This window comes from Sciurus vulgaris, assembly GCF_902686455.1.
Source record: "Sciurus vulgaris genome assembly, chromosome: 4".
Taxonomy (NCBI): domain Eukaryota; kingdom Metazoa; phylum Chordata; class Mammalia; order Rodentia; family Sciuridae; genus Sciurus; species Sciurus vulgaris.
In genome coordinates this window covers 66,699,651-66,724,847 of record NC_136464.1, presented here as the reverse complement: position 1 = coordinate 66,724,847, position 25,197 = coordinate 66,699,651, and the positions used below count along the sequence as shown (strand labels likewise).

The window sequence follows — 25,197 nt, the reverse complement described above, 5'->3', positions numbered from 1 at the left end:
TTTGAAATACTTCACCTATATTATTTCATTCATCTTCACAATAATCCTATGAATTGCAACAATCATTATTCCCACTTTCTATATGGGGACTTTAGATGAGAAAATGTAACACATGGATGTTAATGAAATTGATGTTACAAAGTTACTAAATTGTGAACCAAGATTCAAGGGCAGGCAGTCTGGTTGAGAACAGGTCCTTGACAATTACACATGCTACCTCCTTAATGAAATAACATGTATAAATTCTATTTTATTTTAGTGTGTGAGTGAAACCATTCCCTAGACATGATGTTTGATATGTAACTAACAGACTCATGAATATGAGGTTTCTTATAATCTGTGGTAGATTACAGCTTCTCTTAGACATTCCACTTAACCAGTTTAGAGAAATAAACAAAACCCTCTACATCAGGGGTCAGCAAACTAAAATGCAGGTGCCACATCTAGCTGCCACCGATTATTTTGTAAATAAAGTTTATTGGGACACAGTCATGTCCATTCGTGGATGTCTGCCACTGCTTTGGCACTACAATGGTAGAGTTGTGAAGCTGTGACAGTGAGTGCACCCTGCAAAGTCTGAAATATTTACTGTCAACCTCTTTATTGGAAGAGCTTGCTGACATCTGTTTCCAGATCATGTATGGGACCCACCATCTGTACACTAGCCCATGGTACACTAGACATTTGAGGTTTATTACAACTTTTGCATTCACTGTGGATTTCATGTTTCTAAAGATCCAGTGGTTTGTTCCCATGCCAGTACACATGACTAACCATTTTACTACATTGTCCTATTTGTATTACTTTAATCATATAATTAAACAATATGTAATAGGTAAATATTAGTATGAGAGGAAAACTTTATTTTTCCCTAGGAATAAGTTGAAAGTCTCAGGGCCTTGATATAAGTTTATTAAAAATTTCTGGTTAAATTAGCTATGAGTGAGATAGCTGAATACACTGGGGGAAAATTATAAAAATCTAGAAATATTCTATACTCAAATTGTTTCACAAATGTGCTTGTTTTCTAATTAACCTGAATCTAGGCCATAAAAATTTATATATTATAAATAAAAATTAAATGGTTAAGGTTTTTATGTATTTATTATGATTTTTGACTTGAACTGCCATTCTGATAATCAGACCAACTATCCATCCCAAAACTTAGAAGTAGGTTTATACTAGAGACTAAACACAAGGTAGACTAGGAAGCATCCTAAGTCAACCTTGACCTTTTTTTTTTTTTTACATGTAAAGGTAGATCTCTGAAGTGGCTCTAATCTGGGTCTCAGGGATTATAGTGTCACAATTAAGAGAAAAATAATATCATCCATTTTCCTTTTGTCACTGTGCCAGCTGACATGCAAATCAATCAAAACATTTAACCATGCTTCTAAGTTGTGCTTGTTCTAGAATATTTCCACATAAACCTTTTTCCATGCAGTGTGAAAAACTCTGGACTAAGTCTGGATCTGGTTCCTAATCTGTTAGGGACTAGCAAATGTCCCAAAGGCAGTTTCTGGCATAATATTCTTATTCTGTTTAATTATATTAAATAATTGAATGAACAAATATGGAGAGAAGGGATTTTTTTACATTACTTGGGTAGAAACTTGTTATTGGGGTTTGTTCATTACTTTAAAATGGTGTTGAGAGACAGCATGTATATGTCTAAAGGTTTTATTAAAATGCAAGATTTTTTTCCTCAAATAGTAAATGTTTTCATATATTGCACATACCTTAGCTTTAGCTTCTACCTGAGCTCCATCTTGTACCAGATACCGCACAACTTCAGCTTGGCCGGACCGAGCTGCCATATGCAATGCTGTTTCTCCTCTCTGGGGAACATGAGCCAAAATAAATTAACTGAAGCTCTGAAAATGTTTGCCTTGTTTTATTTGGCATAAAGTTTATGATGAACTTTAAAAAACAATGACCTCTTTAAGGACTTTCTTATTGAAAAGATAAGATATCAAATACATAAAAATTTTCATAGGAATCTGATCCACAGTGGCAAGAACTTTGGTGTAACCCTAGGGAGTTTTATCACTAACAGTATCAGAAATGTAATCTACAGTATAGCCTTATTAGGGTTGAAAAGGTGAACGCTCACAGAGGCGGAGTAGAATAGTATGTCAATGAAGCAGAATAGGTAGGGAAAACTTAACAAGAGAGTCCCACACGTTTCCTAAAGGGGGCAGCCACCACCTTGCAGCTGTAGATTGCTGTTGTCACTCTTTAGGATGCCAACCCTATCATGCCACACCTTTGTGCTATCAAAAAAATTGATTGGCAGTCTGGATATTTGTGTAAACTTCTCAATTCTTAATAAGAATGCTGATTACAAAATCAGAATTAAAAACAAAACATTGCATGGTGTTATGGTTTAGATATTAGGTGTCCCCCAAAAGCTCATGTGTGTGACAATGCAAAAAAGTTTAGAGGTGAAATGAGGGGGTCATGAGAGCTTTAACCTAATCAGTGCATTAATCCATTAATAGGGATTAACTGGGTGGTAACTGTAGGCAGGTAGGGTGTGGCTGGAGGAAGTGGGTATTGGAGGCCTGCCTTTGGGGTATATATTTTGTCCCTGATGAGTGAACTCTTTCTCTGCTTCCTTATTGTAATGTCCTGAGCTGCTTTCCTCTTCCACCATGATGGTCCACCTCACTCAGACATAGAGCAACAGAGGAAGTCCTCTATGGACTGATACCTCTGAAACCATGAGCACCCAATAAACTTTTCCTCCTAAAATTGCTCCTCTCAGGTGTTTCAGTCACAGCAACAAAAAAGCTGACTAAAATGTGGGCACAAGAACATGCCCACAGGCCAGACTAGGCTCTTCTATGGTTGCTTTGCATCCCCTGCTTTATCTAAACAGATAAATATCTTAGTCCTTGGCATTATCCCAGCGGGTCATTTTGCCAGTGGACCATCCCTTCCCACATTTTTCACCAAATAGATTTAATTCAGATTATTTACTTAATAAAAATGAAAATGAGATAGAAAACATGGCTACACTGAAATGTAAAAGTAATAAAAATCAAAATTTTATTTGATTTTTCACACAAGTGATGCCTACTAATATTTTGTTTTCATAAATTAAACTTTGTATAATGGGTCATCTATTTGCATGGAAGGACAGAGGAAGACAGATCTCACAGGAAACTTATTACTGTGTTTATGGCAAAGATATTGAGGATGTTGTTTAGTTTATTACCCTGTGTTCTCTTTATGAAGGAAAACATAACTCACTTATAACTTCAGATTTAGTAGATTATATTTCAACTGCGAAACTGGTCTGTTTCTATCTGTGAATGTGCTAGTTAGAAATTCTAGAAAATATGTAGTCCTACAGGTGAGGATCCCCTCAAGGTGAGTTTGCAAGACTTCACGGCTTATCCCTTCTCTCCAGATATTATTTATTTTTACTTCTTTAGTGTTCATGAATCCAGTGAGTTTTCTAATACTTGTGATCCAGTGTGCTAACACTGTAATATCATATTTGAAATTCTATAAAGCAATGTCAAATTCTACATGTACACCTAGGGTGTAAGTTACTGCTCTGATATTTACTCTGAAGTGAGTCTCTTGGGTTTGACAACAATGCTTATTGTAGGAAAACGGTGCCACTGGAAAACCTAAAAATTCAATTCCATAGGTTTGCTGTAACGTAATGAAGCAAACTTAATAGAGATCACTTTGAAGTTACCTGCAATTGGTTCTTTATATAAATGGTGATAGTGTTTGAACCACCTCTTCAACATTTTACTGCTTTTCTTAACCTCATTTTTTTTACTGTTTCAGTTATAGAAGAATTTGCCTAAATGCTTAATCTTTGAAAATGTAACATACAGTAGTAATGTACTTGTAATACTAATGGACATAGTCCATAAATTCTAACAATTTGTGGCCAACTAGCAACTGACTGCTTCTTGTCTTCAAAGTAAAGGAAAGCAGAGGTAATTCCCAAATTCTATTAAGTGGTCAAATTAAATAGCAATTATTATTATTATTTTAAATGTCTTTAGTTGTTGATGGACCTTTATTTTATTCATTTATTTGTATGTGGTGCTGAGAATTGAACTCAGTACCTCACATATGCTAGGCAAGTGCTCTACCACTGAGCCACAACCCCAACTCCAAATAGCAATTATTTTAAGCATAATAAAGAATAAGCAAATAAAAACAACCTTTGTCAGTTTCTTAAATATTCACAATTGAACCTTCTTTATTAAAAGAATACTTACCACATTGGTGGTGTTTGGTGAAGCTCCGTGATGCATTAGTTGTGATACGATATTTACATGCCCCATGAAGGCAGCAACGTGGATAGGGGTAAGGCCCGACTAAGTGGAAAGGAAGGAAATGTTGATTTGTTGGCTTATCACTAAAAGAGTTTGTGTGCCTATCTTCCATCCAACCTCCCATCCATCCCTTCATCTTAACAAGTTTAGTGATCAGATTAAAAGATATCAGGACAGTTACCATTATATCACAGATTCTATAAGGCAAATATGTGAATACATGCTCATCACTTGACTAAAGTGAGTTCTGTGATTATGTCATGCCCAGTAAAGTAAAGTTCACACTTTTCGTATTGCTCTAAGAAAAGAAAATGCAAGAGAAATACCTCAGAGGATTTTTTTCCTTTGTTAGTTGCCCTTCTTTATCCATATAAGCATATAAGTATACATATATATATATATATATACACATATATATATGTATATATATATATATATATTTTGGGGGGGTGCAGAATGATTATGTACACATCAGTAAGAAATTAACTTGTTCCAAATTCTATTCTGAGATTTAAAGAGAATTCCCATGCACTCAGAATAAACTGAGTATTACATGTCAAAGGCAGGGTACCGAACACAAAGTCAGTCCTCTAATGAATGAGCAAATCAACATTAACAGTTTGTCGTTTACTTTGTTACTTCTACAAGTATTATGAATTAAGGTAATATAATTAGGGCAAATATCACAATGGTCACTAAACAAGGCGCCTTTTTTTTTTTTTTGTTTGCTTCAAATCCCAAATGCATGCATGGGTGCCGCCCATCCCCCTAAAAGAAAAAAAAAGCAAACCCTATTTGGCATAAAGCAGCATTTATTGATACCAGAGTATTTTATATCAAATATGCCCACAGCTGTGTGAAATAGAGTGGATAAGCAAAAAAGAGGATTAAAATCTCAAGTCAATAATCTTGTTAAACATTACAATTTACTTGTGCTTTTTATATGACATGATTCCACTTTTATTTTTCAGAACTTAATTAAGCTTACAAGATGAACACTATAATTTGATTTAAAAAATTAATATGGCTAGAAAAAGCTTACCTTTTTTTTTTAAAGGAAGATAATGGGATAACTAATCTCAAGAGAAATTTGAGAGTTGTCAAAAATATGAAAGGAAATATATACAGAAGTTAAGTAAAAGAAGAGGAATAATTCTGACTGCACAGATTTCAGATAGGGAAAATTCAAGAAAAGAATTTTTCTACAGTTTGGCACCTTTTTCCATCAGCAGGGGGAGTCCTTAGAACTTGTACCAGGCAATGTCTGGGTCTGAACAGCCTTTTGAAGTTCTTAGGGAGCACAGGGTGGCAACAGAAACTTCTCATCACTGGCCAGCCTCTCTGGACACTTATTCAAACATCAGTCAATCTTTTATCTGAGTCTATTTTGATCTTTAAAAAGGGTTTCCATGCACTGAGAATAAACTTACTATTTTATACTTAAAATAACAGGTTGCCTAACTTGAAGTCATAAATCTGATAAAACATCAAACTGGAATTAGTATTTTAACCATTTAATATTTAAAAAATTACTAGTGTTACAAATGAAAGGCAAATATTCCATTCACAGGTAATAACATGAAGCCAAGCAACAATTACTAGACTTTAACCTTCATGTCAAGCATCAAGCATTCAATTAAACTTTATGCATGGGCCAGGCACTGTGGGTGTGTGAAGACCAGAAAAACTCAGCCTGCCTTCAGGGAGCCTGAAGTTTCTGGGGCCAAAGAGGAGAGGCTGGGTCAAGAGCAAGAGAGCTAGATAAGTGTTTTAATAGAAACACATACAGGTTGGGATGACTGTCCCTAGAAGTAGCAACTAGTTCAGACCAAGAGTTAAGGGAAAGTTTCCTGGAGAAGGTGGCCCAGATCTGTGGAGGGTGGGACAAATCTGGAGGGAAAAAGGCCAGTCTGCGTTCACCATATTGAAGACTGAGCTCTGATTCTGATGGGTCATTTCTGAGTTGGTTCATGTGAAAGAAATCTAGAGCTAGTCCTTCTGATTTTGGCAACTCTGTGTTTCATTAATTTTGAGCTTTGCAGCAGATTAACCCCTGCTTTACAAAAATACAGGTCATGGGTACACAGGGTTTCTCAACTTTGGTGCATCTGACCTTTTGAGTCAGGTAATTATTTATAGTTGTAGGAGGATATCTTGTACCTTGCAAAATGTTTAGCAGCATCCCTGGCCTCTATTCAAGAGGCAAGAGCAGTACTATCCAGTTGTAACAACTCAGAGTACCTCCAGTCATTGCCAAATGGTTCTTAGGGGACAAAGTCACCTCCACTAGGGAAGCACTACATTATAAGGTTTCATATGTTCAACCTAGAACACCTGCAGTGTGTGTTCTGGGTTGTATTTCTAGTCAGGGGATGCATTTGTTCCCAACCACACACACTCCTATCTGCTCCTTCTAAGGCCTGGAAACCCTTTTCCTGAGGAGTTTTGAATGTGGTCTGTGGCAATGACACATGAACAGAACTAGCTGGTCCCTGGGCTTGGCACTGGAATTCCATCTATTCTCTCAGTACCTCAGGAAACCCAGAAATCCCATTCCTCTCACCTCAGTTACAGCTTGGATGGATGCACCATGTTTCAGAAGGAGTTCCATTACTTTAATTCGATTCTTTTTGCAGGCAATATGAAGAGGGGTAAAGCCATTCTGCAAGGGACAAATATGAATCTGTGTGACTACATTCCATTGAAATTCATTCTCGTCATGTGCAGTGAAATATTTTTGCTAAAATGCTGACTTATGAAGATGTAAAATTAAACAAACTATGAGGGATCAAACAATATTGATCCTTCTCTGGGAGCACAGGTAGTATAGTGGCTCCTAGGAACTCAAGGTGCCCTGGTAGTTGTGAACAGGAAGTAGATATTGGTCACAATCTCCTGGTAGCTAAGGTGAAGTAGTCATCACTTTCTTACTAATTTGGCATTTACTCTTCCAAAGAACGTCCCTCTTCTATCTCACTTCAAACACAGTAAAGGCAGTTTGACCCAAATATGTATCCTTATAAACTTCCCCTATTTGCCTATTCTGACTTCCTGCTGTGTTTTAGCATAACTACAAGACCAGTTCTAAAATGTTTCCATTTATTCTCAAGCTTTAAGAGTCAAGTTGGTGCTTAGTCCAAGGAAGTAGAAATTTGAATAGTTCAACATTCCTTGGACCATTTGCTTTAATATTGAATCTCATGAAATAATCTGCTTTTTAACAAAACTATCTACCAAATTATCCAGTCCAGTAACAGTCTCACTGTGTGAAATACTTCAGCCACTAATGGAGACCTATCATATACCAGGTCCAAAATGAACACTTAGGTCAAAGTCATTGCTGGTGCCTTCAGGGAGGTTCCTGAGACCATTTCTCTGGCCATAGTCCATGACAGAATGACTGGTTACAACCTCCATATGTTGTGAAATCTTCAGAGTCATAGGAAAATGAGAATGACAGCCCACACCCTGTTTTAAGACTTTTTTTTTCTTGTATGGAAAAATGAGTCATGATTGCTAATTTCTTTTCCTCCCTTCTGAGAATTCAGATACATTTGACACACTGAACAGTTCAACAGTTCTTGAAATACTAACTGGATAAGAGCTCTGAGAATTAAAATGCAGTTATCTGAGGTCTGGAGAGTTCCTGCTTCTCATTCTTTGCTGCCCCTCTGAATTTCAGAGCTCTCAGAACTCTGGAGGCATTAAGATCCATTCAGACAACTGTACCATTTGGAAAGGAGCAGAGACCTTCCTGAAAGGGTTGACTCCATGTCAGGTTTTACCTCAAAATTACTAAATTGTGCATGCTTTCCCTAAAATTGTGTTCTTTTTCCCCCCTATGCATGGGTGCTTATTCTGAACTAAATTTAAATAGTTTACTAAGTTGGGACTGTTTATCTTTGCAAAGACAACAAGCACTGTCATGCTGACAAAATCAAAATACAGCCCAGCTAAGGGTTAAAAGAGCAAATTATTTTAGGAGTTAAGGCTGCAAATTAGACCAACATTTTGATGGGCAAAGGAAAGATGAAAATGACAAGCAACTTTTTGTTAAGGACCACATAAAATTTTAGCTCATGTATTTCTATGTAGAGGTTTTTGTTTTTTTTTTCTTTTTAAAATCATTTTGCCTCATGCTTTTAGATCTAAGAAAAAAAAATCTCTTTACTCAAAAAGAAGTATAACTTTATCAATCGTAAGTTGAGGTTGACCATTTCAGTCTTTTTATAAGTTGTACAGTCCTTGGATTTCATTTATATGAAAGAATCACAAGTGTGACACTGAAGAGTTAACAATGGAACTCCATCAGCTTTGTTCACATCAGAAATAGAAGGTTCTATAAAATTCTAAGAAGGGCATTTTGAAAACATTGGCAAAAAACATATCTGACTTAAAGAACACCTTCCATTTTTGCCTCCATGAAAGCAACCTCTTCACATGTGAGGTGGCATGTTGCCAGCGAGACAGCTCAGAGTGGACACACTGGTGGAGACACTCACCAGGGCTTTGGCATTGGGGTTAGCTTTCTTATCCAAGAGAACCTTGGCGACTTTGTAATGGCCACAGTGGGCAGCCACATGTAGGGCAGTCAAGTAGTCGTTGGTGACATCATCCACAGGTACATTATGCTGGAGGAGAAGCTGGACACAGTTTAAATGATCCCCTTGCGTGGCCATGTGCAATGGAGACAACCCATTCTGTAACACATAGATAAATCAGAGTTCATTGTTTTACATTTTAAACACAAATGTTCCTAACACAAGTATAAACACATGAAAACTCTAGTTTCTCACATGGAAATACCCTATGTTTTAAAAAGTTTTTGACACTGTTTTGAACTCCAGCTGCTTTAAAAACTGGTCCTCCTACTTCTCGTATCAATTGATAATGAATTATTAAGGATGATTTATTTTCCTGATTTAGAAGAAGTAAGAATTTTATCAGGGGCCAGAATTTACAGTATTCTGAATGAACAGGAATTCCTATTTAAGACTGAAAGGAAAAATTAAAGGCAAGAACAGATTGGCAGTCACTGAGTCACTGGATTGGTATTTATTTGCTTTATTGATTATTAATGCTTGATTTTGAACACTATATTGATTTGATTTTCTTTTTAAAAAAGATCTGACTGCCACACACTTCTTCTTACACCAACACTGAGGAAAACTTCCCATTTCTATAAATCTGGTGCCCCCATGTGTCTATGCAGAGGAAAGGCAAGGTGCTGGCCAACTAACACCTTAGTTTAAATCAACTGGGTTTTAATAACAATCATGTACAGTATGAATGAGTTGAAAATTCATTTAAAGAGATCAAAGAAGACATAAACATGGTCAAAGGTAAACAACTCCCCCTTTTGTTTTTTTACCAAAACCTTCAAACACCCCCCTGCCCCCCAAAAAACTTTTAGCATGGGGTTGGAGGCTATAGCTCAGCGGCAGAACACATGCTTAGAATATTCCAGGCCTGGGGTTCAATCCCCAGCACATACACACAAATATAAATACATATGTATGGCAGCAAAGGAAATCCTAGAGAATCCATTTACCAAGAGAAGCTCTATTAATTACTGAAATATAACAAATTTTGGGAGAAAAAGTAATGACAGCAAATTGAGTTTCCAAAAACATCGTCATCAATCAGTTTTGAAAGTAATGATATATCAAATATGTACAATGAAGCAGGTGTTTCTGACTTCTCTGGGCCAGCTTATTTTCTCCTACTTTATCAATGAATGATATAAAAAAGGAGTTCAAGGTGAGATAAAAAAATGTAATCCCTCCTTTGGCCACCCTCATGGCATTATTCGCTCATTATCACATATTTCAACTATCTACCTCTCTTGAAGGCAGGAGGTTTATTATTTTCCATATTGCCCAGCAAGAGAGCTCTGCATGTATAAGAAATGCTTAATAAGTATTTTTGTAAATTTAAAGATTTCATACACTGTCAATCAGGATATTTCTGTCTGAAAAATTCCCCTGAAACATTTTGAACCAAAGTAGAAACTAAGGTGCAACAAAGGGTGGGAACGTTTCCCATTTGAGACACTGCCACCCACGAGCATATGCACTAGCTGATTCAGGCCAAAACATTCCTTTGCTTTATGTTTTGATAGAGTCCTAGAGGAAAACATGGAATAAACAAAATCTAAGAGAGCAAATGACTTAGTGGAGAAGAGGGAGCCAGAGCTGATGATAAAAAGAAACTCTAATGATACGAAATAATGATGAATGGGTGGGAAACTTACAGGTCCTTGGGGAAAGACCAAAGGAAAGCAAAGATCATCTGTCATATGGAAATGGGTCATATCACACATGTCACCTGAAAATACGAATCCAGGATGAGGAATCTAAGCATGACAAAAGTCCTGAAGGACAGGACAGACTGCCTTACTGAAAACTCTTCCAACAAATACTTATTAAAGACCTAATTGCATGTTGGGTGCTTAGGGGTACAGCACTTAACTTGGACAAGTCCCCACTTTCACAATACTGAAGAAAACCACACAGTGAACAAGAAAACAATCTAAGAGATAACTTCATGATGGTGTTAACAAACCCAAAGAAAATAAAATCCAAACAACTGATACTTATTTAGGGAAGTGGTGGGGATAGGAGGAGTGGAAAGTCAAAAAAAAGGCCTGTCCGAGGACATTACAATTGGAGAACATACTGAGATCAAAGAGATCTAGGACAAGCTGAGGGAACTCAAACCACGCAGTTAATGAGAAAAAAAATTGGTGTATCCTAGGAAGAAAAGAAAGCTGGGTGGTGAGCAACAAGGGAGGGTGAAGCAGTGAGCACAGCAGAAATATGGTAAGGAGTTCATTCTCAGTGCAGGAAGTAACTTCTGATTCCGCATACATGTATGTATCTTTCCTCTCCCAAAACACCACCAAAAAGCAGTAAAGGAATTTAAAGAGTGTAATCCACAAAGGCAAACACATGTTTGCGTGCTTTCACATTCATATATACACATTGGGAAAGGAAACCATAACAAATGAGTGATGCCTGTACATTTTTGAATATGAAAAGAGGATTTAACCATTGTAATTCATCTAGCAGAAGAGAGAAGGCTGCAATCTGGGTGTCTGTGGAGATTCACAATCAGTGGCATGCTGACCAATGTTCACCAACTTTTAGAAAAAGAAAAGCTCCAATGTGTATGTACCATTTGCCAATTTCCATGGTGTACAGACTCCCTGCTATGACCAATTTCAAGCTACCAGTGTGATTACCAAATGTGAAATTGGGAAGAGACATGCACAATTGGCTCCAGCACATTGCTGGGTATAATAAAGACCAGCTGATTTACCTCTCAAATTCCCAAAAGATAGGGATATGAAGAAAAGCAGCACCTTAGAAGATGAGACTTAGGGCTGAAAGCAGGACTGGTTCAAAGTCTGTGTATGGAGCTGTCAGGTTTCCAGACCCTTCCCAACCCAGCAAATCAGATTATAGTCCCTTTCCACTCAACAGAAGGTGATACAGAGAGATTCACTCTCAGTTCTCAGGCAGAGCAGGGGGCAGTGGTGAGGATTTGGGATGAGCCCAGATGATCATAGAAAAGGAAGGACAATATAGGTGTTAGGGATATGGTCTCTGGACTCAGATGATTTGGTTTCAAATTCTTGCCACTAGCTGCTATTTCATCTCTTTGGGTTTCCCATTCCTCTTCTATGCAGAGCAACAATATGGGTACCTCACAGAGTTACTGTGAGGATTCAATGAGCCAATATTTGTGAGGTGCACAGAGCCTGGTGGGTGCCTGTCATGTAACTATTAGTTATCATTGTTATGTTTAAATTACACATAAAGGACTGACAGTTCCTTTTCTTCTACCTCACTCAGAAGACATTCACACAGGTGCTCAAGGCAAAAAATTAGAGGATCTCTCTCTCTCTCAAAAAACTGAATTGCCCCAATGAAAGGGCATCTAGTCCTGAAATAAGAGAACATCTCCAGCCCAGTACCACCTGATCATTAGCCCTGCCTCCACTCAAGGCCTTCTCAAATACTTGCAGTTGACACTTGTGATACAGACATTTATGGGAGTCCTCCAACAGAAAAAAATAGAGTCAAGGCAAACAGAAAAAAAAATAAAAGGAAATTTGAGGAATCAGGGACATTTGAGAAGTAGAAAAAAGAAGTTGTCTTGAATGTTGTCAGAAGGTAATAGAAAATGGCATATTCATAAAATAATAATAGAATACTTTAAGAAAAGAAGCTATCAAGGTCAGGCACCGTGGCACACACCTGTAATCTCAGTGGCTCAGGAGGCTGAGGCAGGAGGATTGCAAGTTCAAAGACAGTCTTGGCTACTTATCAAGGCTAAGCAACTTCCAGTCTTAAAATTAAAAAAAAAAAAAAAAAAAAAAAACCCGAGGATATAGTTCAGAGGTAAAGTGTGGTTTGGGTTCAATGCCCAGAACCCCTGTTCCCCAAATTCTATCAGAGAATAAGAAAATGTTCTTGAAAATTAAAATCATGAAAGAAAAAATATCAAGGAAATTAACCAGAAAAATATTGTCAATAATAAGATGAATAGGAGAAAAAAGATGAAACAACTATTTGCTTTTGATTATGCCTGCACTGTTTGATACAATGAAAATTTATCTTATAGAGAACAAATAAAATTAATTGGAGGATTTTTAAGCTGGTGGCTTGCAAGATTTGATGGACAGTTTATATGACTATTCCAACTGCAAAGGAAAATCTGGATTATAAAGAAGAGGGGAAATAGGGGATTAGTAGGATGCGTGGCCAGGAAGAGGATGTGGTTGTGGAGAGAAGTAGATACAGCTATGTCAAAAACAACAACAACAACAAAAACCAAAAACCAAAAAACAAAAACAAAAACAAAAAAACACAAAAAACCACACACACAGAATGGTTAAGGTTAGAAGCACTCAAAAGGTCAAGATACTGCTTGGTGTGGTGGTACAAGCCTCTCAGGAGGCTGAGGCAAGGAGATCACAAGTATAAGGCCAGCCTGGTAACTTAGTGAGGCCCTGGCTCAAAATAAAAAATAAAAAGAGCTAAGAATATAGTTTAGTTCAGTGATAGAATGCCCCAAATGCCCCTAGGGTCAAGCCATAGTACTGGAAAAAAAATCAAATTAAAAAAAGAAAATGGGACATAGCTCAGTGGTAGAGTGCTTACCTAACAATGTATGAGACTGAAGTTCAATCCCTAGTATTTGGTGGTAGGGGGTGGGAGGTGGGACAGGAAGACTAGATAGCATCAAATACAATGAAAGATTTGTGGCTTCTTAATTTTGTTGAGTAATACTCCCAAATTATTTACCAATCTAAACCCTGCATTTCAAATAAGTGATAGAATTGTTCAGACCACCTTAACTCCTGTCCTATCTTCCTGAAATTGTTGAGGAAACATGACCAGAGCGCAAAGGGCAATCACATGTGATTGTGTTGCTTTGATACTGCTTAGAAATGAAGGATCTTGTCTCTTTTTAAATAAAATATTTTATCATGCTGGGGCTCAACCCTGGGCCTCATGCATGCCAGGCAAGCATGTGACCACTGAGCGATATCCCTGGCCCAGAACTAAAGAGTTTTATAAAGCTTAATATAACTTCCCAAAAGCACTGGTTTAATTAACTAAAATAGTAGTGACTATCAGTAGTTTGTATATCTCAGTAATTATTTATACATATTCTTCCCTTACTCAATATTGTCAAAATTTTTACCATCAGGAACACCTGTAAGACATTTAGTAAAAGATTACATTTTTTTTTTTTTTTCAGGCAATCTTGTGTTCCTTTTAGAAACTTCAACCTTCCCAAAGACCCACTCAATGTACAGTTTCTCAAATTTTCCTATCTCTATCTGCTAAATGTTATTCTTGGCTTCTTGTTATCTGTGAACTCTCAAGAAATAAACTGAGGGGCTGGAACGAGCACCTCGACTTGGGAAAGGGTAGATCTTCGTAGTCTGTCTTAACCCATCAAGAATCATTTCTGAACTACAGAAATCTCATAGAGTAAAACCAAGTACTAAGCATTTCTGAAACAACAAAACACCACACACAAAACAACTTCATGGAACAGTACATTCCACATAAAGGCTTCAGAAACCCACAGTTATTTTGAACTTCTCCAAAGACTTGATGAATATCACTACTCTGATTGCTAAATTGAAACTATTTATTTTTTATGTGATTCAAAAGGCTTGGTTAAGTAACCGGCAAAGGGATTCAAAGCCAAATACAGTCTAATGTCCAGAAACCTGAAAAGATCTTACCTTGGTCTTGGAAAGAATGGGGGCAGCTCGATCAAGCAGCATTTCCACCACCTGCTCGTGGCCGCTTCTTGCCCCACAGTGCAGTGGCGTCAGACCATCCTGTGGAACAGAGGCAACACCTTCCATGAGATTTGGTGGTAAATTCTAGAAACGCAGTTTATTTCTTGAGACTCAGTGTGGCCTCCAATATATGTGGACATTTGCTCATGTATCTCATAAAATAATTTCATAATTTTAAGTATTTGAGAAATACTATTTTGTAAGTTTAAGTAGTTGCAAAGTATATAATTTCTCACATATTAGAAGACTGACATTTAAACATGTAACTATTTCACTACTTCTTAAGCATACAATGAAATTTAAATTCTGTAAGTAACTTGATACCACCATTTCAAAAACATATGAATAAACTTTTAAAAATAGAAATTTGTAAAAGGAATCTCATACTGGTCCTTTCTCTTGCATTTCTATTTCTATCAATTTCTCTATCAACTTAATTTTATTGTAATATAACTTTATCCTTGAATGTTTATTGATTACCACATCATATTTCTCTATCATGAAAGTATATGAATTTAAATTTAAGAAAGTTTTAAAGATTTCTTGAGATCATAAGTCTCTAAGTTTCAAAACTAAATCTGATTAAAATTATTTATATAATTATTCACACATATTGATCAAAATATACAAAATATTTTATTGGTATCCCTTATAATTTCATGAGATCCCCCATTTTTCCTTTCTAGCTTTCTCATATGAGAGAAAATATTCCACCCTTGACTGAGTCTGGCAAGGGGATGAAGGGTGGGGGTCATGGGGAAGCACTGCGAAATGAAATTTACCAAATTGCGCTACTACCATGTAAAAATAAATCACAATGAATCCCACTTATATATAATGTAGCTCTCCACATGACACCAGGATTTTGAATTCTCCTTCTTGCTCCTTCCCCCTCGAGGTTTTGCACTGTTGGGTCATCTGGGTGAGAGTTAGCACGGCCTTCCTTTGCTTCTAGGTCTGAAGGACTAACTGTTGAGGAACAGGTGGGGAAGGTGACTCAGCATGGAGCTGAGGAAGTGGAGGGTTATTCACTTAAGACAGTCTAAGTGGCTCCAAACCCTTTGGTGGGTTTCCATACGCACCCGACTTGTGTTCCCCAAATTGAAGTTTACTTAATATCTACTCTAAAGAAAATCACATTTTAAAGTACACCAAAAGTTGGTCCATTCGAATTACTTTCCAGATTGTATAAGTAGATCTGGAAAATAAGCCTAATTATTCCAATTTATAAGCAAGCAGGTACAACCCTATTTCTAAACTACTAACCAAATCTCCATAGTATTAACATTCTCTAAAGATGAAATTTGAATTGCAAATAGTACATGTCCTGATTTGAACATTCTTTGAGTCCATTCAACTATTCTGCCTTTTATGTTGACTTAAAATAAACCAAAGTAAAGCAGCCTTTCAAGTGGAAAAAGTGTTTTGCTAATAAAATAAAACATAGGAACATATTTAAAAAATCATGAAGTCCAACATCTTCCCAGTAATATAAAACCCAAAAACATCTGAAGGAGAAAATACAAAAATCACCTTTACCTTCCACCCCACAGAAACATTTCCCAGAGACTGAGGTACAGGGATTATCTTTTATGAACTGAAAGATCAAAATTGTTTCTTTCATATTCTCTTAGGTAGACTCTAAGAAATAAGAGATGACAGAATATGTGTAGACAGTTTCAAACTGTGATCACACAAAAATACTTACTTTAGCCCACTTCCTTCATCCTTGAAAATTACTCTCCTCAAAGCAAAATGCTACACACTAAATCAAAATGTTTGGCCATCTAAGAGCAAAGTCTATTTTAACTATCATCTCTTTAATCCTTTGGAAGTATAGTATCCCTTCTTATAAACATACACTTTTTTACTTCATCTTTTAAAAAAATTCTGATCATGGAAAATTTCAAACATATTTCAGACTAAAGTAAACCAATTGTCACCTGATGGTCAACATGATTCATCCTGACTTTTTTCCTTTCATATATTATTTCAAAGCAAATTCAAGACATCATATCATTTTATCCTCCCAATTATCCCTGTAAGAAAGGTACAATCCTCATTTAAAAATGAAGACTCTAAGGTTCAAAGAGATAAAATTACTCATCCAAGGCTAAATGCAGAACTAGGCTAGAGCTATTACTGACTAGGTAAGACAAGCAAGGGAGGTCTTGGGAGGATGAAGACAAAAGTCCTAAACTCAAATGTTCAGCCACCCTTAGCCTTCCTTTAGCTTATTCTGCAGCTGCAACCTCTGATCTCCTGTTCATTAAAAACAGGTAGAATCTAAAGACTCACTAGGGAAAGGTGACATTTTTCATCAGTGGAAGAGCTGAGAAGTGCTATTGTTCTAGCCAGTGTTCCCTTTAATCATCTTGCTTGGGTGAGAAAGTCAGCTAACTCCCCAAGGTCAAACTCATCAGTTCTAGCTGAACTGCAAAGAGCTACCTTGAGCACAGGCCTTTCAATGATAGTCTTCTTGCAATATTTTTAACACTGTCTCCTTTGGATCTTCTACAAATTTGATCTGGCACTTTTCAAAAGTGTATGATGCTTCAAACAGCCAAAATCTCAGCAGCAGAGATGTCTCATCAGGAAGCTACACAAGATGGCACGTCTTGCCCAGCTACCGGGACATTCAAAAGTCAGGGGGAAGCCAGTGCCTGGAGTTAAAGTTTAATGAGCATCACAGTTTTTATAATCATGAAGACAGAGACAAGACCAGCCGACTTACAATGAGACTGAAAAGTATCTGTCATTGAATGAGTCACAATTCATTTATAAAAAAAAAAAAAAGATTAGCAGGATATGGATATGACTCCATATCTCTATTTTGGTTAAAAAAATAAATAAATAATAAGCAAAACTTGAACCAATCTCATTTGCTTTGAAATTGGCCTAGCTCATTATTTGCTTTCCTACTGCATGGTTCTGATTACGGCACCCTCTGTTGAAAATGATCTTTGGCAATTCATTTGCTCCTCAGGCAAGTCTAAATTTTTCAGGTTAGCATTTCATGCCTTCTAAAATCTTTTCCTGCTTCACTTGGTTCAACTTGGCCTTTCTCTATCCCCAATCACTTCTCCATCAAATATTTCACAGCTTCTGCAAAAGAGTCTCTCATTTTCTTGTTTCTCTGCCTTCCTATAACACTATGTATACGGCGGGGACCTCCCTACTTTCCCCAAGATCCAAGGCCTTTCTGTCCTATGTGACAGCATTTCTTTGAATCCTCTCTCCAAGACAAATGTAAATGTTCTACTTTCAAGATTTCTGTTATTTTCTGTGTCTCTTTTGGATAACCTACAGCTTTCTAACCTGGTGTTTTAATTATTTGTGGCCCCTTGAACTAATTCCAGTCAGGCTTCTCTGATATGTCTTGTTAACTAGGCCCTGACTTTAGGGCTACTATGTGTTAGTCTCTGCTTAGTACAGTTTTAGCAAGAATGTTGCTGGGTTAGTTTAAAGAGAATCCCCCACCCTTGATATCTGATGGAATTCCTTTTTCCCCACACTCAATATCTTTTCACCCTGGACCACTTATGCAGCAATCCTGTCAAGTAGGTTTGGCCAGAATCCCTCTTACCCCTGATGTTTCCTCCTAGTAATTTCCCACACATTGACTCTTACCTTGCTCCTTAGCTCTAAATTCCCACCTTTCCTTGCTATATTCAGAGCTGAGCCAGATGTCTCTGTCTACTACAGAGCCCCATTATAGAAGCCAACCTTGAATAAAGTCTGCCTTACCATTCTTTGACGTCATGAATAATTTTTTTTTAAACGTGTCTATTCCTGAGGAACAGGTTAACAATTTTAAGGATAATTGAATCTTGTAGAGGAGGTAACCGTATCACATCTATGAAAACTGCTTAATAAAAATTACTAAGTGAAAGGAGAGAGTGAATGAATCATTTTCAGGCTAGTCTTTAAAAAATGTTTTCTAGTCAGTTGGTTGAAAATTCCTTTCTTTGTTTTCCTTTTTAAGAGTAGACTTATTTTGTCTATTTCAAAAATGCTATTAAAGTATCTTTGTAATAATTAAAATTTTCAACATCAGTGACTTGTAAATTGGGATTAGATGTAAGAATATGACTCAGTCTCTTAGCTCTCAGATTTGCTGGAAATAAAAGTTTTTCCTTTTTCCTAAGTTAGAATACTGTAAGCTTAATGAAAGAGATATTGTGGATATTATGTCTGGCAACATAGTGAATGGGTATACTCTTTTCTCTAAAATTAGAAGAATGTTTTCTTCAAAACAAAACAAGGACTTTTTATTGTTGTTGTTTGGTACTAGAGATTGAACCCAGGGGTATACTACCACTGAGCTACATCCTGGCTGTTTTTGTTTTTATTTTGAGACAGCATCTCACTAAGTTATGAAGGTTGGCTTCAAACTTGCAATCCTGCCTCTGCCTCCTGAGTTGCTGGGATTATGGCGTGTGCCACTGTGCCTGGCTAAAATAAGGATTCTTAATTGCTTCCAACCCATAGAAATGTACAATTAATGCACAATGTCACTTGGAATGGGTTCTGGACCAAAAAGCAGCTTTATAACCATATACAACAGCATCAACTTCCAGTTGAAAGACTTGACAAGGCAATTCATGGGGGACTGAGGGAGGCTGCTTCAAGAACACAACATATGCAGCAGTTGGACCGGAGAGAAGGCGAGAGGGAGGCCGAGTTGCCATAGTAACATTACAGGAGGGAATTGAAATTGCATGGGGTTAGTATTTTTTTTTTTTTTTTTTCAATTCTCTTGATTTTTAAAGCACTAACATAATGAACAAGTTTCCCTTGGGTAGAATTCTGAAGCAGGCAAATGGGTTGGTCCAGATCTCATATTTCATTTCATTGACAGTAATCTTATTAGTAAGGTGGGAACTGCAATTTACTGGCTGAACAGAATACTCTCTTGCGTCAGCCTAAGAGCAAAGCCTTGCCTGTATGAAGGCCAAGAAGACTTTCTTTCAGGTCTAATTTTTCTGAAAAGCAGGATGCAGGACATTAAGGCATCACAGCCGAGGCTATGAAGTCAGAATATGCCCTTAACAGATGAAATTTACTCAAAGGCAATACTGGAGTGATAAATGTTCATGACTTAGGAATAATTTTCAAGAAGTGTATTTTATTTTGATTTGTATCTTGTAGGTCCCTCCCTTGTCGGCTTAGGCAAAAAATTCACTGTAGACAAGGGAAAAGAAATTAAGCAAGGAGAACTCTGTGAAAATAATATATGGATGTAAAACAGATTATAATCTTTAACTGAAAACTGCAAACAGTAAAAGAAAATGTAGACAGTGCTTAGGGGAAAAGAGGTATAATGAATCCAGAGATTAACTAAAGGGCACTACTTACAGTCTTCTAGCAAAGCTATTCTCATGTTGGTATTTTTGCCAGAAGTTCTGATTATAGCTTTACTTTTTGCATATGTTAGGCAAATACAGGGTTAACCTAAGAGGAAGTGAAATGACATTTTTTTAATGTCTCTGTTATAGGCACTTTGTATTTGGACTCTTATTTAATACTGACAACAACTCCAGGAGAAAAGCTTCAGTAGTTCCATTTATAGATGACAAAGCTGCTCCAGGGGATTCATGTACCGACCCAAGGTCACACGGCAAGCAAGTGGTTGAATTAGAATTTACGCTCAGGCTCACCTCTGTCAGAAGGATTGGATTTCTTCTACTATGCCAAGCAATTTCTAAAAATACAAGCATTCGATATTCTTTTAAGATCAATAATTCATTTCTCCAATTTATATATAGGAGAAAGAAACATCTCTTTCTAATTTCCTTCCCTAGTCTCTTGCCACACATTCTCTACATTTAAAATTAAACTAAAAAAAGAAAAATTCTCCTGTCTTCTCTCTGCTTAGAAAATGACAACTTTCTTTTCTGGGACTAGAATGTGCCCTTAAGCTATCTGTTTTGTGTTTTTCCACCCTCTTGTTTGTGGTTTTTGTCTCTCCTTTCTTGTCTTCCTTTGGGTGGAGTATTTAATATCCTGATCACTGAATCATTATATATAACATTGGTTAACTTCTCCTTTGGCTTTAGCTAAATCTTTATTTATTTATTTATTTTTGGGTGGAGACTGTCCTAGGGATTACAATACATATTCTTAATTTACCATAGTCTAAATATGTATAGCAATATTATATTACACTTAATACATATCAAACCAATATTATACCACTTCATGTATGAGAATTTTGCAATATAATTCCATTTACACTATTTCAGTTTTTGCACTCTAGGTATAAAATATTTCTACATACATTGTAAACCTCAGAATAGATCGATACTTTTGTTGAAGCAATTGACTTTACAAAATGCAAGAAAAGGAAAAGACTGTGTAATATAATCTAAAATGTCATAAGATTTGATTTTAAATAAAGGTGCTTTGTAGAGCCCTTATTAGATGATATCTGCTTGGAAAAGGCAAATGAAGGTTCATAATTAAAACAATAACAACTTATTTATTTATTGCATCCTTTTGAGAAGGAAAATAATCCAAGATGTTTGTAGTTGACAACTACACAGTATTTGTGTGCCAAATTAGTGTTGAGGTATTTAAAAGAAATTGGATGCACTACCAACATATACCAAGGGAAAGTGGCAGGAGGGGTGGAGATTATCTTCTGAAGACAGCCCTTGTGACCACAAAGCAATTAGCTAAAGTAATAAGTGTCCTGAGCCTGCTTTACAGATTCTTCAAGAGAATCAGGCATGAGACATTTACCCACTACTTTTAGTTTTCTAATTTGGCAAGGGAATGAGTTTTCTGACATAGTGTAAAATCATTAGGAGAGAAGAGAAAGAATGCCTCTTCCTCCAAGTTCTGAGAACTCTTTACAACTTTCAAATACATTCTTTTTTTCTTCAAAGACATGCTTTCAAGTTTTTAAAGCTAAGGGTATTTTATGATTACTTGTCCTTCCTTTAATCTAAAGAAATACTTCCAATTATTTTCTAATATTTGTGACATAAAACTGAGAAATATCAATACAGTTTTATATGACATGAATAAATATTTAAGTTAGCTTTGATTAACATAGAAATAGTCTGCTGCCCTGTCAAATGCTCAAGTCAACAAATCTTAGAACTCCATAAGGGGAAGTAAGGTTTAAAATTTTTCTCTTTGAGAGAGACTATCTCATGACTTTGAAAAATTTAATATTTTCTTCACAAGTTATTTTTAACTAAGACAACAAGGAAAGCAAACCAAATAACAATATTTCTTTTTCTTTTTTCTTTTTTTTTTTAACCACATAAGAGAGTTTATTAAGCAAACAGAGTGTCTCCCTCCTGGGTAAGAGAGAAAACGAGAGGAAAAGAAAGGTCGCATGTGTGAGAGAGTGTGAAAGGCGAGGAGGAGAGAGAAAGTGAATTGTAGAGAGATGCAAAAGAGAAAAGTTCTTTTTCTTTTGTATTAAATGTAAGAAATACAATGAGTTGCATTTCTGGGAAACTATAGGCTAAAATTATAGGATATTCAAGGGTCCTCTGATATCTTCCCAGAATAGTAAGAATTTAACAATTGTCAGGTTGGAGGTATTCTGAAACCCCTCCATCTACCTGTGCACAAAGATATATTCTTCTAAGTGAACTGGTTGCAATTAACTTCAGGGAGAAAAATTATATTACCACAGGATCAGTATAAAGTCATATAAATTAAGACCCTTTGTCAAATTTATCATTAAGCTGTGTATCTTATTGAAATATTTCAGCGAATGCTGAGCATCTAATATGTCCCAGGAAGTACTTTAAGTATGTTAAGTGCTATGGATACTATGATAAATATACGCCTCTTAGGATCAAGGCACAACTTTTCCTGCAGTGTTGTAGTAACAGGATGATTGAGGTGGAGGGCAGCAGCACATTGCTAGGAAGTTGGAGTTCAGGAGGAGCACACCTGGAGCAGAGTCCTGGGAACGAGAGTCTTGTTCTTCCTGACTCTGCCTTGACTCTGCACCTTCTCAGAAGCAGTAAACACAGCACAGCTCCTTTATTATTAGATGTGGAGAAGTCAGTGAAAAGAGAGAATTCAAGTTCTTAAAATGGCTGTGGTATAGGGACAATATTGAGTCTCTGCCTGGGCTGGGAATTGATGCAAAAGAAATGGAAATGACAAGAGACCATCTGTTGCAAAACATCTTCCTTCAACATATACCAAGCACTCATGCTAACTTTGAAGATAATAAGAGTTTAAAGAGAAATAGCAGGCCATCCTTAACAAAGCATTTTAGTCTATTAAGAAATGAAGCCATTAAGATCTTGTTGAAAAAATTAACAAATGTCATAAATCATTTTAAAATTAGGATGCTGCATATTGACCTCACTAAAGACTGCCTTGACATGTGTTTATATCTCTGCACACTTCTCACAATCGTTATAGATGTACTGTACATATTCAGAGTTGGCTATCAACACGAGCATTAGCCAACCTGCCAGTTAATATTAGTCAGCTCTATGGGACTGGGAAAATGGGAAAAGCTTTCTTAAAATGAGCTAAATAGAGACTTGAAATCACTGATGTATCAGATCCTAACTAAGCTCCTAAGGGAAGATTCATGTATAATCATCTTGAATTTCATAGCAAACAATTACTTTTGCAGTGCTGGGGATCTAACCCAGGGCTTCTAGCATTCTAAGCAAGTACTGAGCAACTGAACTATGGCCCCAGATCTAATTATTCTTAGAGGTACAATACACAGTGCTGAGATGCTTGTGAGATCATTGGAACAACTCCCTCCGTGCAGGAAGGAAAGGAAGACTCAGGAGGGTGAACTATCCTCAAGGCCACAATTGACCACTTGCCAGTCACACTTAAGACTTAGGAGATTAGGAACTGAGGATGCAGCTCAGTGGTAGGGTACTTGCCTAGCAGCGTGAGGCCTTGGGTTTAATCCCTGGCAAAACACACACACACACACACACACACACACACACACACACACACACACACGTGCGCATGCGCGAGCACAAAAACGACTAGAGATTAGGCACTAGGGTAATATAAAATTCATGCTCATTCTGCTTTTCCAGCTGGTAAGATCTTGCTGAGGTCCTGCCTAAATTACCCTGACCACAATTCAAGTTTACTTCCTGGAATAAAAATGCTTTAAGAGCTGTCTTTTAAACTGAATCCTTTATTAGGCAAGCAGCCCATGCAGAAACAGAGCCCCAGGGAAGAGGTCATTGCCAGCACTGGCCTCTAAGGTCAAGTCAAGAGATGTTTGTGTCTAAACATGGGGACTGGTGTACACCAGCTGGGATTTGTTAAATGCAACAAGGTAGCCACAAGAGTAGGAAGAACTTGGTAGGAACTCGATGGCTACTACTAGATTGGGTAGTTAAAACTTGTAATTATGAAAATTCCACTTCCTGTTTTTTGGCCTGTCCCTATGACTTTCTGACATTTTAGCCCCTTCCTTCCCAGTCAGTGTCATTTCGGCGAGAGAGAAGGGAAGCTGTGATGAAGAGAACACAAAATAGCTCACATATTTTGGGCATATACTACGCTTTCTTCCATAGAGTCTGCCAGGAATTCAGTCTGCGCACAACTGACACCCTTCCCTCAGCCCACTCCACACAGGACAGTACCAAAAGAATGACAGGCTTTTCTGTTCTCTGGTTCCCTAAGACTTTCCTTCATATCCAGTGTCACTGTGAAACACTGAAGAGAAGTAAATCCAAGTCAAAACTGGATGGAAGGTAAAAGGAGTCTGTATCATTGTTGAAAATAAGACGGCCTTTTGGGAAGACAATGTGGCATAGAAACCAAGTGACAGCAAATGTGCCTATGCACATTATTTCCTATACTTACATCCCAAATTTTTTGCTTATCCCCAGGTCCTCTCCTGTGACACTGTATTCCCCCTATATGCACTTTGTTCATACCCTTTCCCCTACCAATGTGTCAAATACAGCTTGTAAATGTTTGGTCAATGATGTAAAATGACAAGTAATTTTGCTATTCTGGTGATTGATGACTGTATCAAGAGGGGGAGAAATAAGGTAATTTCCAATCTACACACCAACTCAAATCTCAGCTGGAAATACAGGCATCTCCTCAACTTCTCTTTTCTGCTTATCTCTATGATCCCTCATTTCCCTCCACAATGATTCCCCCTCCCATTTACAAATGCACCTCCAGGTGGTCATCAAATGGTAAAAGCAATGCAACTCTACTTTTAAATCCTTACAATCTCTTTAAATAGCCTGTGCTTAAACCCCTGCCATTTACAGCAATGGTCCTAGTATTCTATATATACTGATAATTCCTTTTTGTTGAAACATGCAGAAGTCAGTTCAATGAGATCTCTATTCAATTTACCTCCCTCCTGAGATAATACCTTAGGGATAAATCCTCACCTTTCTTCACTCTTCCTCTCTAGACAGTATGCGTGTGTGTGTGTGTGTGTGTGTGTGTATACATGCACTTTCCTTATTTAATCACCAGTGCCCACGCAAATCAGGAAGCACTGTTGTATATCTTTATTCATTTATTTGCAGTGCTAGGGATCGAACTCAGGGCTTCTTGCATGCCAGGCACACA

The 25,197-nt window shown here is 37.0% G+C and overlaps 1 protein-coding gene across 26 annotated transcripts in view; it reads right to left on the bottom strand.

The window, feature by feature from the left end:
- The window catches only part of ANK3 (ankyrin 3), a 621,742-nt gene that overhangs the window by 142,856 nt on the left and 453,689 nt on the right, over positions 1-25,197 (bottom strand). For all 26 annotated transcript variants that reach the window (XM_079136414.1, XM_079136437.1, XM_079136438.1 and 23 more), the window contains 5 exons: positions 14,575-14,673; positions 8,810-9,007; positions 6,871-6,969; positions 4,251-4,349; positions 1,740-1,838 (listed from right to left, as the gene is read on the bottom strand). In XM_079136414.1, the coding sequence (XP_078992540.1) occupies positions 1,740-1,838; positions 4,251-4,349; positions 6,871-6,969; positions 8,810-9,007; positions 14,575-14,673 (594 nt within the window). The remainder of the gene's footprint in view (positions 1-1,739; positions 1,839-4,250; positions 4,350-6,870; positions 6,970-8,809; positions 9,008-14,574; positions 14,674-25,197) is intronic.